Source organism: Doryrhamphus excisus, chromosome 19 (assembly GCF_030265055.1).
Source record: "Doryrhamphus excisus isolate RoL2022-K1 chromosome 19, RoL_Dexc_1.0, whole genome shotgun sequence".
NCBI classification, from domain to species: domain Eukaryota; kingdom Metazoa; phylum Chordata; class Actinopteri; order Syngnathiformes; family Syngnathidae; genus Doryrhamphus; species Doryrhamphus excisus.
In genome coordinates, this window is record NC_080484.1 from 12,109,974 (window position 1) to 12,127,006 (window position 17,033).

At 43.0% G+C, this 17,033-nt stretch overlaps 1 protein-coding gene across 8 annotated transcripts; it reads right to left on the reverse strand.

Moving 5' to 3' along the window:
• Nucleotides 1–175: 175 nt before the first annotated feature.
• hbs1l (HBS1-like translational GTPase) lies at nucleotides 176–16,820 on the reverse strand. Of its 8 annotated transcripts, none has more exons than XM_058056708.1 (18): nucleotides 16,659–16,820; nucleotides 16,032–16,097; nucleotides 15,780–15,911; nucleotides 15,459–15,710; nucleotides 6,680–6,788; nucleotides 6,050–6,288; nucleotides 5,137–5,302; nucleotides 4,943–5,060; nucleotides 4,328–4,474; nucleotides 3,906–3,980; nucleotides 2,654–2,771; nucleotides 2,379–2,447; nucleotides 2,191–2,295; nucleotides 1,978–2,068; nucleotides 1,792–1,900; nucleotides 1,161–1,261; nucleotides 929–1,073; nucleotides 176–849 (listed from the first exon to the last, which is right to left on the reverse strand). In XM_058056708.1, the coding sequence occupies exons 1-18, from the start codon at nucleotides 16,699–16,701 to the stop codon at nucleotides 838–840; spliced, it is 2,097 nt and encodes a 698-aa protein (XP_057912691.1). In that variant the 5' UTR covers nucleotides 16,702–16,820; the 3' UTR covers nucleotides 176–837. The 8 variants fall into 8 exon arrangements, 6 of the variants coding, with proteins under 6 accessions (XP_057912691.1, XP_057912690.1, XP_057912695.1 ...); XM_058056707.1 differs by having other exon boundaries at nucleotides 6,050–6,291; XM_058056712.1 differs by lacking the exons at nucleotides 15,459–15,710; nucleotides 15,780–15,911; nucleotides 16,032–16,097; nucleotides 16,659–16,820 and adding an exon at nucleotides 13,128–15,439.
• Between the last annotated feature and the right edge of the window lie 213 nt (nucleotides 16,821–17,033).

Sequence of the window (17,033 nt, forward strand, 5' to 3'; positions counted from 1 at the left end):
ATTTTAAGATATAGTATAGCGAAGCCTACTTTTAACTTCTACTAAAAAAAAAAAAAAAAAAAAAAAAAAAAAGAGTTCAAGGCTCTTATTGACGGCATCTGTAAAACAGTGTGAAATGTGGCAGAGAAGGAACAATTATGTTTTGTGACAAAAAAAAGCCTGGCAAACAACACAATTTAGTGACTTTTTGTCTTCATTTCCTCTTATTGTAATGGGTGTCACACATTGAGTCACAACAAAGCGGTAACTCCATCTTCACTCAGCTAGCACACAATCCTTCCATTCGGTTATTAAAAAGGTTTTGCATTACTTGACATGCAAATCATGTGTGATGAAAATAGCAAACCTTTTTCTCCTGAATTACGTACGTTTTCAAACCTGAAATTAAAAAAAGTTAACCAGTTCTGCTGGAAAAGCATATAAATAATAAGCTGAGGATTTGTTTGTTCTGTTGAGGCTCCACCAGTCCAGCACGGAAGAATTGAATATATATTATCCTGTGTGTCTCCTTTCCAGTCAGTTTTTTTCTGCATGCCAATATTTCCGCCATGATGATTGGCAACCAAACCACCAGTCAAATGAAAGCTCAGTGAGATTGATCACTGCGAGGCTGATTAAAGCACGTGTTAGGAGGTGGAGGCTCAGCATCACTGTCTGCTTGTTCGGAGCCACCTCGTGATTGGTCAACGGCACAGTCTTAAAGAGTTGATCGGGCCAGAATGGTGAGGCAGCAACTGCGCCGGAGGGACGACGAGGGATGCTCTTGCATTTGCAGTGACATGCACTTCCTCTTTGTCGTGGTCTGGCTGTGGGGGCAAACCCTGGTGGGCAGGGCCTTCATTCTTTGATCTAGGGAGAACAAAAGTCATCAAATACAATTGCCACAAAACATATTTGTCTTAAAGAATGCATTGTTTGAAAACTGTACCTCCGTGACCACGCCTGCAGCGATGGTGGAGCCCACGTAGCGCAGCATGAAGCGACCCAACTCCTTGTAGTCTTTGTAGAGCTCCAGCGCTATCGGCCTCTGCGTCTGGATCTCCACGATGGCGTTCATACCTTTACCCAGACACCTGCACGCACAAAATTGCATTTCACTGGACTATCAAAACCTGGATTCAAACTGAGGGTTGTATGTTTCTGACGCCTGCCACCCTCACTTTGGTTTCTTCTTGAGGACCTCGCCGCTACTCTTATGTAGAACGCTTATCAGCTTTGTAATGGTGGCCGGCTCGCTGACCGTCCCATAATGCAACAATACCTGTAAAGACACAGTACAGTTTGGAGGTATATACATACATCTTAACTGTATGTAATATGCCTCTTATAGTTAACACATTTTAAATAAAGTTTTAAACATAAAAATGGCTGCAAATAGGCAGGAATCTACTGAAAAGAGTGTGTTGTCATAGCAAGCCAAAGCAAATGAGAACTGAATATCAGAGTGCCGTGCCGCTTCAGACATTTGAATCCTTTCTGCTCTATTTTCCTTGCACTTTGAGGTGTTCGGGCACAATCGTAATTGTTAGCTGCTAATTGTTTTTCATTTTTATGCACGTGCCCCCTATGACCATTGGTGTAACCTTGAAGGCACACGTACCCCACTTTGGGATCCTAGGTAGTAGAGGAAAGCCGCACAGTAAACAAAGGACATTAATGGAGGGCTGATGGTGGTTTATTACTAAAAAAAAGATGAAGCGTAACCAATTTCTAGTGTATCAAATCCCAACCCTTGGGCATCGCCCCAAAAGGGCTGCCAAAAAAAAGGTTTATTTTGATGTGTTGACTTACTGGGAAGCCCTTTGTGATGGGAATCTCAAAACTGAAGAGCAACAGGCGCGCTCTGAATCGGGTGCACACTCGTATGGGCTCCTTGGGATCACAGAACACACACCCCACACTGGAAGGAAGGAAGGTGTTGGCACCAAATGTCAGCGCATACAGAAGCTGTTGTCTACAGAAGCTGTTGAGGTTTACTTGATCTTAATGATGTCCATGCCAGTGACCGTGAGGCTGACGTGATCTCCAGCTGCAGCCCAATCTAAGGGGGCGTCATGCAGAGTGATTCCTAAAGATGCGAGATAAAATAACTTGTCATCCACAAGATGGCAGTGTTCAACCCAAAGCGCTAACTTCTCAGTCTTATTGTTATCAGCCTTCATCATGATGAAGCCCACAACACACACCAACCTTTGACTAAGCATGTCTCATTGGGGGGCATAGCCAGCAGTTTGTCCCCAGTCTGAATGTAGCCAGCCTCTATCTTGCCTGTGACGCAGAAGCCCGAGCCCTGGTCTGGTTGGAGAACACAAACGCTGACGTGGGACTAGAGACAGGGTGGGGGGGGCGAGTTCACACACTCAAGATCACAACTTTACCTTTGAATACGTCAGAGACGCACAGTCTGAAAGGTTTGTCCACAGAGCGCTGAGGGGCCCTGAAGGAGTCTTCAGGAAAGAGAGAAAAGAATCATGTGGTGGAATTGGATAAATAATCCTTGGTCGTAATTGTCACAAGCATTCAAACCTCCAGGTGCAACACAACACTTCCTTATTTGCATTTCACTTTCACTTTCAGACTGCCATCATGTCTCATTGAAGGAGAAAATTCAAGCATAACAGCAATAGAATGCAGAGAGCTTAGCGTGCATTACCAATCTGCTCTAGCAGGCTGAGGCCGGAATACCAAGAGGTGAGCTCGGAAACGGAACTCCTGACGGTGAGGTTTTCCCCTGACAGGCCGCTGGTGGGGACGTAGACAACATCAGAGTCCTAAAAGGGAAGTTCAAAGCAGCATCAGTATTGACCGAATACTGTAGTGTTTTTGTGATGCATCAAACAAGGGTGCCATTCGGGGCAAAATGGATATACAGGATATATGATTACTGCCATAGAACCCAAATGGGCCTTAGAAACGCTCCACAGTAAAACCATAGAGTTGCCCTTCCCAATATCACGGTTCGATTATTTCTCCCTCGCTATCTTGCGTTTTTTTCCAGAAATTAATTCATCAATAAATATTATCTCTTTCGTGGTAGACTATGGTCTATTATTGGTCACAACATATTAAAAGTGGTATGTTGTACTCTGGTAGCAGTCATGACACAAAACATTAACACTGCATGAGTGTTGGGGGGGGGGGGGGGTCCTCCCCTCAATTTTAGTGTGGAAGTGGTATTTTTGGGGGCTTATTAAACGCCTTCAGACCTAAAGGCTATGCTGGTGCACATGCATAGTTGTGTCTCTGAATCAATAAAAACAGTATTTGGATGATGTCATCACTTCTAGTTCAATTCCTAACCAATCACAATCAAGAAATTACGTTTCACATCTGTTCCTTTTTTACATGGAAGCTGGCAAGATGATCTTGAAAGATGCAAACGTGAATACTCATTTTTCATCAAAAATGCACTTGTGTGCACAGCACATGAAAAAAGAACAAACACATCAACATGACAAATAAAAAAAAAAAACATTTCCACTTTGTTTTTATGTGGGAACGGAGTAAAAATCAGTAGAAATTGATTTTTTTGGCCGAGCAGAAAAAAATGCAGGTCTGAAGGGGTTAGGCTCAGAAGGAATAAATCCATAAACCCCATGCTGATTGGTTAGCTCGCCGCTCGCAACAAAACAGGGATTTCTAACTATTACCTTTTGAATAAAATCATTGCCCATATCTCCAAAATTCACAACAATTTACAAATAATTTTTTCCCATCATTGCGCCTAAACGTTTCCCCCAGTCTAAGTGGTTGGGGACCCCTGCCTACAGCAATTCAATTTCTATTATTATAAAAATTACAACAACTTTGAATGTCAACCAGCATGATGAAACGACTTGTGTCCATTGTACGCCTCTTTGAGGTTCAGAAACATGCCCTAAAACATATTCCACAAATACACAAACCTTGAAGCCTGCCTGCTTCAGAAAATGTCCCAACTTCGATGTGACTTCCTGGAAACGTTCCTGTTGCCAATTAACCTGTGGGCACACAGTTCCCATAGTTTAGGCTCAAGAGGGTACCAACAATGCGCCGCTAATTAAAAACACACAAGCAAGCAAACATAAAAGGTGTGCGCCAGGTAGGTCAAGTTCAATGCTTGTGAAAGAGCTCGGACTGCATTTTGGCATCAGACCATCAAAGGGAGGGACACACAAGTAGCGGCATGCAAGCGGCCGGACCGGCTAGTAGAACAAAGACAAAAAGTGCACATAACACACATGGGGGTGTGGCTTCGCTCAAGTATCATTCTCTTCATCGTGATCCAATTCATGTTGTCACGGCCCATTAAATGCAGAGTACATCATTTTGTGCTGGGAGTTCTGACCTGGTCCATCTTGTTGACCGCCACCGCCAGCTGAGTGACGCCAAGCGAGCGCACCAACAAGGCGTGCTCTCTGGTCTGGCCGCCCGCCTCAAAGCCCGCCTCGAATTCCCCTCGGCTGGCATCCACCACCAGCACGGCCACATCTGCCTGAGAAGAAACAAAGGGTTAAATACATCCTCCACCATCTGTATGAGCATCTATGCTTGTAGATCACCCACAATGTATCCCACTGGACATTGTTCTATGATGTTATCATTCTCTAATGATTTTTTTCATCTCATGGAGAAGCATGGAAAAATCAAACTTTCATTTACAGTCATCCTTTGTTTAATGCGGTTAATTTCTTTTACATCATATGTAATAATTCCTAAATCTTGATGACCAAATGCCAGTACAGCAGCACAGGAGGTGGGTGCGACTGCTGATACACATGATTGTTCAGTTCCATTTTAGTTAATGACAGAAACTCTTCAGTCTTAAACACAGTCATATAGTAAAAAGAGAAATTACATGAGGTGCTGTCAAGCACACCCGCTTTTGAAAACGGCAACACCCAAAACCACAACTTGAGCCGGGGTGTGGCCCACTGAGGTGCTGAGGAGGGACGCACGCTACCTGGGCAGCTCCTGTGATCATGTTGGGGATGAAGTCTTTGTGTCCCGGTGCGTCCATCAGCGTCACAACCTTGGAGCCGGTCTCAAACTTGGTCATACCCACGTCCATTGTCACACCTCTGCAGTCAAACAGAGCTCACACTGCAGTAAAGTGACAATAAACACATTTGTGGCAGATGAATCGATATATCCTACCTGTCCCTCTCCTCGCCAGTTTCATCCAGAACCCAAGCGTAGGCGAAGGACGCTTTGCCCGCCTTCTTAGACTCAGTCTCATACTTGTGCATGGTGCGCTTGTTGACGTTGCCCAGCAGATACAGCAGGTGGCCCATGAGGGTGCTCTTCCCTGCGTCCACGTGACCTGTAAGATAAGGACGGGTGATGCTTGTAAGGACGGCAGACACATGGAGAGCTCGGGGGTGGGTGGAGGACAGTGAAGAAAAACTAAGAGCGATGGAGAAGAGGAAGACTGTGAGAGGAGTGATAAAGCAGGTAGAAGGAAGGGGGAGGTGGGCAAAGATAAGACGTGGCCAAAAGGAAATGTGTTGCACAAGGCTGAGCGAGCTAGACAGATGGATAGATGCTGGTTTCACACACACAATGTGAAACTACCGAGTCACTGTTTTCTGCCGTAAACGAACAGGAGCGACACATCACAATAAAAGGAAGTCCCACAAAGGAACGTAAAACTTGAACATTATGAGACGGGTGTTTACCACTACAGTCCAGTGCATGCGAGTGAATGGGAAATACAACCCTCTGCATGGTTGTCAGATCACAAAGTAACCTATCAGGTACAACATGCATTCGTACTAAGAAATGCAAAAAAAAACACACTAAAAAGCAGGCTTCGCTACACATCTTTGACACATTTGAAAATACTGTCAGAATGCCACTTTATAATGTAAGTTTTATGTCTACATGGACAGATGTAACCATAGAATTATACTGAATCCTTCGGTTTGTACAAAATATCCTTTTTAAATCATATGGTAACCCGTGTATCTAGATGCATATTAAATCACAAAGAGCGTTACATCCCTAGCTAGCGGTCCGAACATTGGTGTCCCCCTCTTAATGTTACATTGTAAAAGGAAGTGTATCCTACCTATAACTACTAAATTTAATAGCGGTTTGCCTCCTTGTCTCTTCTCCAGTTCGGCCTTGACGTCGAGTGTCTGCCGGGCCTTTCCGGAAGAACGCCCGGGAGTGGGAAGGGTGGCGACCTCATCTTCGTTGGAACCTTTGGAGGGTGTCTCGGTTCGCCTGGAGTTGCCCTCGCCACTGGCGTTTTCGGGACTGTTGGCTCGCCGTGCCATGGCTGCTGCAACGACTCCGTTGTCCCCACTGCTGAGGACAGACAACAACCGTAAATGGATGTGGCGGTAACATGTCAAATGGCTAAAGTTACAATAACAGTGCATGCACAATGTGACATAAACAAAGAATAATATGTTAAGGTTACAACAGGGGTGTTATTTCATGTCCACAGAGCTCTAATAATGTTAAAACCCATGTCATAAGCTGGCTGTATATGTTCTAACTGCAAAAATATTGAGTTATTAATATTGAATCCTACTCACTATTCACTCATCGCGGCCAATTCTGGAACCAATTAACTGTAATAAACAAGGGATGACTGTAGGTACTAAGCCTTGATGGGCACCATATGACTCTGGAAAAGACTATTTCAACTTCAAAAATGGGTTTTCCATGCACGTGTGTGTGTGTTAGGTACCTGGGGACATCAAAGCCCATGGTCTGCTTCTTGCCAGAAACGGTCATGCGGGCCACTTTGGGTAAGACTTCAGAGTCCATCTTACTGTGAGACACGTCTCTGCTTTTCGCTGCACAGGAGGCAACACAGAAACGTTATGGAAACTCTCAGTCATGCAACATCTTTTTTCTTGCCGGTTTTCCCCCTCATTCTGACACTTTATTAAGGCAAATCAGTTGATGCAACGCATATGTCGTTGCATCAGACCTGCAGATGATGAGAGTATTGGTGACCATTTCCCGTGGTTCTCATTCACACGGCCTTCCTGGCACAACACCTATAGATTCTTGTTCATATCCAGCATCTTGAAAAGAAATAGCTGCTTTGTCATCCCAGTCCCAAATGGTCAGGCATGCGAGTCATATCGAGCTACTACTGATTCATTTAAGACAGCAGGGCTCTACGCGGTGTGCATGACTTCCTGGCTCAGAAGGGGTTAAATCTACAAAGCGGCCGTTGCATCCCGTCTGGTCGCGTGCAAGCAGCGTGGCTACATTTGCAGAATTAGTCGAAAGAGTTGACAAATGACTCATTTTGTCCGACTACAGCTCCTTGTTTAAGTTACTTTCGTCTGATGTTTGGTTGAAAAAGATGTATTCTGCATGAATAGGCTCTCATCACTTAAGACGACAAGGTGGGGAGACAAGCTGTGACTCAGCAGAATGATATGAATAGCTGACTCAGTGCAAGAGGCGAAAAGTCCCTCCTCTGGTTATTGAAACACACAAAGCAGACGGAGATGAGGAGGAGATGGACTGATTAAACGTAGATGCCAATCTGGCCAATTTGTTGACATTTGTGGACTGATCGTGGGTCATTTCACAACAAAGTGTACAGAAAATCAACTAGAAATATATATATATATATATATATATATATATATATATAAAGAGAGATGTATTGGAAAGTACCTGACAGTCAAAAGTACATTAAAGACATCCTCTTGGGTCATTTTGTTGCTTTCTAGTTAAACTAAATACATTTCCAGAATGTTAGATGGGCACTAGGCCTGGGACAATAATAAATTAATCATACGATGAATAGAAATTAACTTGATAATTTTGCTGGCATTAATACATTGCCATGTGCATGCATGTCTGTTTCCCTCGCCTCTTGCCTCCAAACAGGCAGGAGATTTCACTCTGGGCATTGACTTCACCACCTTGGTGCACTTGTTCCATTGAACAAGGGCATGAACGGAGTACATACAGTCTTGTCTTGGTGGGTGGAGGCGGCATGGCTAGCATACGCACACAGTGATAAGAGTGATATAATACTTTTTTTTCACCTATATCAAAAACTTCCCTAACAAAATAAAGTGACCCTTTTCCAGGATGTGGCCCTTGGTGGAAAAGGTTTGGACACCTAGAATGATGTTGCCAGGTCTCATCTCATAGCCCCAATCTCGAGTATCACGAAGACACCTGTTAGCCATCATTGAATGTGTAGCCTATGAATGTAATTTTTTTTCATCGCCTCACTGGGACTGCTTCTGTATGTGTATTTAGTATTTATACGCATCATGTATATGCTAGCCGGCGGTAGTGTTTGAAAAAAAAAAAAAAAAGTAATTGTAGCGAGATACATACAGTTCCTTTAGGCAAACAGACATATGTGCTGCGCTAATTAAACAAATGAAATGCTCTGTTTACACTTGTCATTAGCGGTAAGAAACATGCTTTGAGTCATAAAGATGATTGGACGGCGTTTAGCCTGTTAGTTCCGCACACTGTAGCCCCAAAGTTAGGATGGATGACTCCACTATCTGCCATCATTGTTTGGCCTGGGTGGAGGTCTGCGCTCTCAGGGTACTCCTGTTTCTTTTTGTGTGTTGGCCCTGAGGGCAGACCTGACATAAGCTCAACTACAAACTCCAATCATGTTCTGAAGCTTTGGAGCAGGATCTATTTGCACAGTGAGCACAGGCAGGTAAACAGTCGTCAGCCTTCCGACCAGGATTCCTCCACACACAAGGCATCCTTGCAGGGAAGCAGTCATCCTTACTACTGAGCCCCCGAGGGCCTAACTGAGCCTAGGATACGGGGAGTCCGCCCAGGATATGCAAATTTCAACACCTCCTCCTGTCAGAACACACATAAGCGAGCATGCAGGCTCAAGTTAAATAAGACGGGCTGGCAGTGGGTGATGGTGGCGATTGACAGCCACATGGGCCTGGAGGGTTACACAAGTCTATTTATCATCCCTTTATTTGATATCAGCCCTGAGAGCACAAGCTAACCAAAGCTACCCAGTTCCAGCTCTTTCAACTCAAGTTTAATATGATCTTGCGGTGCTTTTATCTCTGGATTTTTTTTATTCAGCTCGAGGCAACAAAATAAAATTTATGCATTAAAAGCTTTTTTTTTTGTTTATGCTGTTTAACGTCACATCCGGTTTGCCAAGCATATTCGTACTAAAAGTCATGTAAATCGAGAGCAGAAATGCCGCATACAATTACATGTGGAAACCGTTCAACTTCATTCTATTTCATAGGGGCGTCATGAGAGTGAACCCTCCTCTTGGCTCTTGGAGGCAAGAAATGAGGAAAACAGACACCAAAGCATATGGCAATACAATGAGGAAGTTCCTTCTCATGTATTGTGATTTGTCTATTATCATCCCAGACCTACTGCCCATTAGACATTTTTTGCTGAAAGAGAAATCTTGTCATGTTTTAATCTTGTGACACCACTAGTATTTCGGGAAACACAATTACTAAGATAGTCCACCATAACGGGAAAAAAACTACGGAAAATCCGAATATACCATGGTCACGTGGTTAAAACCCAGCAATATTAAAATGGTTAATTTATTTTTACACTTATTAAAATGTTACTTTAATTTGTTGCCTGTCGTTTGGATGGAGACAGTTTGACACTGGCACAGATTATTTCTATTACCAGTATTTCCTGTGGTAACAGGTTGCATTTAAATGCAAAAAAAATGGGGGACCAATAATTCCTCGGGAGTAATTGTTCCACCTCAGAGCTTTATAAAATTAATCAAAAATTTCTTTGCATATTTTTGAGCTGCTAATGGATATTTTGGCAAAAATTGTGTATTTTTGCAAACAAAAGCCTAAACTTCTTTTGTACGTGTACTGCACATTACGCTTTGCACAAATGCCACACATGTTGGGACCCTGAGTGATTTGATCTGTCAGAGACGCTGCTGAACAAAGTCTCAACGCAGAGAGACGCGAGCAGATTTTCCTACGTAGGTGGCGAATGATTTGAGACGGAGCACAGAGTGCCGGCAGCTGTTGCAAGTCGATTGGTGCTTGTGGTGACATTTTCTCCCTCAAGTGCAACTTCCTGCTTGAACCCACATACTTGTCTTCTAAAATAAAATAAAAAAAGCTGGACAAAGCCTGCAGACCTCCACCATTATATCCCAATTCCTCGAAAGGTGAAACCAGTTGGACTGGTCTTGTAAAGACTGTCTGTCCTGTTATCAATCATTTTCCACGGGCTTGCTCATCTATGTTTGGTGGCCTTGGGGGCCCTCTTCAGCATTATGCACCTGTGTAGAGTTTACACCCATCAATTCAAACACTTGTCACTGAAAGCTCTCACCACATTTAAAAAAGTCAACTAACAGGTATCTTTAACATCAGCCCATATTTTCTCAGCCAGTCTCAAAAGTGGCGATAAAAACTCCATATTCGTCATTCAAAGATGATTCAAACCAAAAGCTCCAATTGACTCACACTATAAATGTTAAAGGACTAAAAAGGAGCACATCTTGTGCAGCGCAAACCATGAATAGAAATCAGTCATAATCCAGACATTATTTATATACAACAGACACAATTTGGAAACCTACACCTTAAAAAGTCAATGAACTTCTGCCCAGTGAGCATCTCAGCTCAATGCAACTAAGGATGACAACAAAGAAAAGTGTGACGAGAACCATAGATCGACATATGGTACATACCACGGCACAATGTAACAAATGTAACATAAATACTAGGAGTCCCAATCCAATATAGATATTGGCCATTGGTCTGACAGCAGACCAAAAAAAAAACACAGTGTGGGATAATATTGGCCTGCATCTAAAAAGGAGTGATGGCCGTATTTGTCATAGGTAAAAAAAAGATGCTGAAGCTGAGTGAAGGCACCGGGTTCACCAAAGGCGTCTCATCCTCTGGAAGTTTCATGAGTTGCCTTCAAAAAGTACCGTAAAATGTGTATAAGCCGCACCCACTAAATTTTGAGAAAGAAACATTTGTACATATATAAGCCGTATTTGTCCACGTCATAAAATGAGTCCATAGGTCCAGGTATTAGGTGACAGTATGTCAGGTGTCCCAAGAAAAAGATGGGTAGTTTTACTATTAGTTCAGGGGTGAACTTCCTTTTTCCACTTTTACAACAGGTAAGAATGATTCAAGTGTTATGTACTGCAGAACATCGCCTCTAGAGTTAATAAAGGTTTTATGATAGCAACACAAGCAGAGACGCTCAAACAAAAACAGTCATAATGCATCAATTGGTCTTTATTTCAAATGTGACATTAAGTGATGCTCTTGATGACACATCCACTTCAACACGCTTATCGCGTTAATCGAAGCCTCAAGTCTGATGACCTTAACTTTGCTCTAGCTTGATAAATAGATGGGAGGTTATATTTATTATCACGGTAAAAAAAGTGTGTGTCGGTGCGTAACAAAATCGCTCATGGGAAAAACTCCAGGTGGCATTTAAAAAAAAAAAAAAAGCACATCTTCCCTCCATGACGCCAAACCCAAGCAGCATGGTTAACCGATCCAAATCCAATAGCTGCGCTGCACCTGCATGCAGCATCAACCTATTTCTTGCCTTTTTTGTGATGGTGGTGAGCTTAAAACTAGAAAAGAGGCCATAGTTTTAGAGATGATCATTTAGTTCCTGTGTGAATTTAAAAGCCAAAGGCAGATTATTTGCTTTAAAAAACAGCAATCACCGTTTTAAAACTTTGTAGGCTATGGGGAAGATAACTAATAAAAGTTCACTTTCTAAGAAAAAAAAAAACACTACATTTAGCCGCCAGAGAACATGAGCAAATACAATAATCACTTTCCAAAATAAAAGGATGTACTGAAGTAAAATGCTTAAGAGTTTGTTCGTCCAAAAAAGTCTTTACTAAACTCAGCCTCGCCTACCTGGTGAAAGCTTTTTTCTGATTGACTCGTACGATGTCGTCGGGGGAAGGAGTATCAAAGGCGAATGGCACGATGTGTGCAAGTCGACCATGCTGCTCTTTGGACTGGCACAGAAAAGCCAGGCGACCGCTTCCTGTCCTCTGACCTTTCACCCTCTGTAGCTTCCTCGCTCTCCTGTGCCGCCTGCAGCTCTGGAAGGACAGCGTGATCGCAAACACTGACGGCTGCGCGAAAACTGAAGCATCCAAAACGATGGGTTCCGGAGAGGACGGTGAGGGGAGATCACCGTCGTCGGCCATTAAAGCGCTCAAATCGATACTCTGGTGTGGCTTTGTTGATGCGTTGTTCTTGCGGTGGAGCTTGCTTAGGGCGCTGCCCCCGGGTGCGCTTTCAGCCAGCGGCCCAGGCCTTGCTGGTTTCACTGAGGTGAGGAAGTACTGTGACCCACTTGTGGCAGCTGAGGTTTTGCTTCTGAGTTGAGGGGTCAAAGGTGAGGCGGAGAGCATCTCGGGGAGGCCAGGTGGTCTTTTAAGAGCATCTTCTGCTGCTGCAGCCATCTGATTGGACACGATTGAGTTCTTGTTGTGATGCTGCAGGGCTAGCTCGGATAGCGACACGGTCCCGCTGGTGTTTAAGTCCAAAGTGTTTGCTGGCATTTGACAACTTTTAACCCGGTTGTGGTGCTGCGAGGCGAGCTCAGACAGCGAGATCGTCGGTCCTGGTGTCACCATAGGCATCCTTCCCGAGTCGCTGAAAAATGGACTGCGGTTGGAATGTTCCTGGATTAAATCTGCCAGCGATGGGCTCCCCTTATGCTCAACCGTTGTTGAGAGTTGATTGTGCAGGACTGGCCCGAGACACCCAAATCCAGGAGGAGAGGTCGCAGTTTTTAAGCTGGGTTGCGCTATTGAGAGGCTACTGAGCGAAGCGGAAAGTAAGGAGGGAGCTGTTGACATATTCAAAGATGCCAGCGTGCCCAAGGAGAGATTAGTGTTATTAAAAATGACTGACGGAGGTGTATTCTGTCCTTTATCACCTGATCCTTTCCACTTATTGTTCTGCTCATGCATGGACATGAGCTGTGCCAGGCTAGCACCACCGCCAAGGCCCAGACTCACAACATTCGGACTTTGGCCACCGCTGACCACCCCCAGCGGGGAAGAAATCCCAGGCGGTGCAGTGTGTAACGCATGTGTGCATTTGTCAGGTTTGTGTGCCTCAGATTTCATGTCTGAACGAGATACAAACAAGTCGGCTCCTTACCTTACGAAAGCCAATTGCAGTTGGCAAGGAAGAGGCAGGAGGACCATCGATGGATGAATCAATCAATCAGGAGGAAAAGAGGAGGGGAGATAAGAAGGCACTTTGTTAAACAGTTATCTCAAATGTGGCAAGAAAAATGACAATTTTCAATTTAAAGGTTCCTTATTATGCAACATTGACTTTTTAACTTTGTACTTTCTAACAGTAATGCGTCCCTAAAGCCTGTTTAAGTAGCAAAAGTGAAAAACCCATCATCTCCTTCACTTGTTCGCTTCACTTTTGACAGACGCACCATAAGTTGGTCATGAAAGTTTCTGTTTTCATGACATCATGAAGAAAAAAAAAAACTTTCACAGGCTTCACGACACATTCAGTTAGACGTGGAAGCTGTCAATTTGATCATCTGTATGTTCTTCAGCCAATAGGATATCCTAGCAAAATGTTGCTGTTAAAATGTAATGTAGATGCTAATGTTTGCATCCTCCTGTCCCACTCCTCAATGTTGTGTTGTTGCATGTGAAGTATTCCAAGGGTCCGTAACCACGGGAAACTTGTAAGTGCAATAATAATTTAAAAAAAAATTTTAAATAACTACAAATAATTTTATGCAAATGTATAGTAATTTTGGAAATAGGGGCCATTATTTAAAAAACTAAATAATAAAACATGAAATAATATAATATACAGTTAGAAATCATAACAGTTATTGTTTGCTGTGAGCGGTGACCCATTTCCTCGTGTGCCAAATTCTCCCACGCTGCACAGAGACTACTATACTGTATTATTTTTTTCTCCTCACATTTGGTCCTCAATGACAAAACTCTGTGGGAATGCATAAAGGCAAGTTTTGATGACCTTATTGAGTGCTAATGTGCGTATTTGTTCGGTGAACAACCTCAAGTTAATTCATGCTGGCATACTGCCTGTTAGCACACACACATCAAACACTTACTTTAAAAGCTTCTCTCTGAAAAACAAACTCCAGACCCCTCCAGTGCATGGTGCGTTTGTATTTATTTGCTGATTTTAATTTGATGTTGCGTTTGTCTTAGTTTTACACAACACATAAGGAATAGGATAAATAAGATCTCTACAGTGTACAGCAGGGGTGGGCAATTAATTTTTATCAGGGGCCGCATGAGAAGCCTGAATTGTGTCAGAGGGCCACCAACTTTCTTTCATTGTAAAATACTTAAATTAAATATTTTGAATAGCTGGTACTGATAATCAGAAGAATAAAGCACTCTGTAAATATGTATATTAGGTTATGTGAAACTGTGGTCTATTGGTTCAATAATTGGAAAAACAATTATTGAACCAGTGCAATTTATTTTTTAACTTGTTAATCTCCACAAACAATAACTTGTAATGCTTTCCACCTCATGTTACCTCTTCAGTGAGAATAATCCAGTCTGTTCTGGGCTTGAACAAGGGCATTGAAATCTGGCGGAATGTCTGAAGTGGCTATGCGAAGGACAGCTGAGAGGTGGTCATCACCCGCGATGTCCTCAATCCGCCTCGTTACAGTGCGTCGGGAGAGTGAAACGTTCTCAAATGCGCCTTTTTTCTCTGGGCACATCAGCGCAGCAGAGTCCAATAAACACTCCTTAATAAACTCTCCGTCGGAAAACGCCTTACTTTTTCTGCCGATTTTGTGAGAAATGACATAACTTGTCCTGACGGCTGCATCTCTGGGAGTGTGAAGTTTAGTGAAAAATCCTTGTTGGGTTTGTAGTTTTGCAAGCAATGCATCAGACTCCCTTGCACGCTCTTCACCAGACAGATTTCTGTATTTATCTTCATGCTTGGTGGTGTAGTGGCGATTCAAATTATATTCTTTAAACACAGCAACCTGTGTACCACAGACTAAGCACACTGCTTTGCCTTTACTTTCTGTAAAGAAATATTTGGAAGTCCATGTTTTGTTGAAAATACGGCATTCGTTATCAACTTTTCTTTTCTTGGGGTGTGCCGACATCTTGGGGATAACCTCGCGAACAGCATCACCTTCACTCACACACGTGTATACGCGAGTGAAGGTGCTACGTCTACGACGTGCATACGTAGCGACGTAACGCTTTTCAAAATAAAATTTCAAAATAAAAGTTAAAAAAAAGTTTAATTTATGGTGTTTATGATTGGCCTCACGCGGGCCGGACAGGGACGTACAAAGGGCCGGATGTGGCCCGCGGGCCTTAATTTGCCCAGGTCTGGTGTACAGGGTTACAAAATGTGCATAAATCTGATGTACTTAATAAAGGGACTTCACTAAGAACCCTCATAAGTTAGAAATGAGTACACAATGGTCAAATTGAAAACAGCTACAACTACCTTTCTCAATGACGGCCGCCTGCCTGTTTCTTTGCGGAAGCGGAGCTTGCTCTTCATTAACCCACTGGACAGGTGGCGGTACATCTGAGGAGGTTTTGCTAACCGGGGCCGTTTTAGGGTCTTCAGAGAGGATAGCATCCAGCGCACGCTGTGCATCGAATCCACACCTTATGGCTGCTTGGTTTAAGACGGAGTCTGGCATTGAATCTCCCAGCACGGCCCTCATGTGGTCCAGACAGGAGTACAGCTTGGCTGGAGGGGAGAATACGCATGTTTGATGTCACAGGTTTGCTTAGGTGATCCTAGGTGGTACGATGTTACCTTGCTCAAGAGGGTCAAGGCTGTGGCTGACGGTTGGGGACATAGGTACATCCTCCTCTTCATATTCTTCCTCCTCAAGGGTCTTCTCCTTCGGCGCTTGCTTCTCCCGACGAGAGTATATGAACTGATTGGCTGTACAAATCCCCCCAAAAACGCACATTTAGAATGAATGAATCCAAGTGCTGCTCTGCCATTTAAGCTTGATGTCACTTATTGAAAAAAAATCAACTCATTGTAACGTCTGATACCCACCTGTTGCTGGTGATATACAGTAGTCATCCTCCACAGACTGCCCATACATGTCATCATCTTCAAAATCTAAAGAAATAAAATAAAGTGTTGAAGCTCTCCCATATTAACTTAAAAAAAAGAAAATAAAGTGAACTGATATGACTAATAGCCTAAAGCAACAGTTCATTCACCGTAACAATTGTCTAAAGATTTTCCTTTAGATATAAGACGAAATTAATTTTAAAAAAAATACAGTAAATTGGACTTTTTTTATATCGTAAAGTGGTGAAACATTTTCGTAAAAGGAGTCGGGATATGCGGCAATTTCGGAATCAAAACAACTTTTAGCAAGCTTGATTAATAACCTCTTAAAAACAATTTCAATTGCCAAATGTTAGGTTTCAGAACATTGTACCGCGTTCAAACTTAAGAGTCAAACACTATTATGTAATAGAATGTTGTGACTGGTTAGTGACACGACAGCTAAACAGCTAGCAGCCGGCTAGGGAGAGCTACAGTTAGCCGCCATAGCTCCATTCAACAACATTGGAAATTAGCTGCTATGTTGCTAACTAGCTTAGCAGGTTGCGGCCTTGCCATGAGGCTGGACTTTAAAAAACAACAACGAGACTTATTAGCTTTTTGTACCTTCGTCGTAGTTGTAGCCTCGGACATTTCTGTGCCGGGACATTTTGATGCATCTGTCCTCTCTCCACCTCAGCAAACAGAGTCTAATGTTTTGTGCCGAATTATTTTTGTGACATGTGTGTCAGAGTCCGGAAGCCATTGCTGTTTTGCGCATGCGCATAACATAACCGAAAACAGAACCGACACATAACAAAAAATAGAAACCGTTGCTGTCAATATATATAAATTTATTGTGAATAAACTCATTATTTATTGCCTCTGATATAAAACGCATTTTATTGATTTATGCTGTGGAAAAATGAATTTCATATCTTGAGACGCTGAGCCAATGTTTTCATGACATCATGAAATCAGTTATTAAAAATCAGTTACAAA

Excerpts from the sequence above, each read along its gene's own strand:
- hbs1l (XM_058056707.1), bottom strand. The coding sequence starts at position 16,701 with ATGTCCCGGCACAGAAATGTCCGAGGCTACAACTACGACGAAG. Across the intron at positions 6,292-6,679 it reads ATGGGCTTTGATGTCCCCAG|CAGTGGGGACAACGGAGTCG; the intron begins GTACCTAACACA and ends GTCTGTCCTCAG. Across the intron at positions 1,901-1,977 it reads ATGGACATCATTAAGATCAA|TGTGGGGTGTGTGTTCTGTG; the intron begins GTAAACCTCAAC and ends CCTTCCTTCCAG.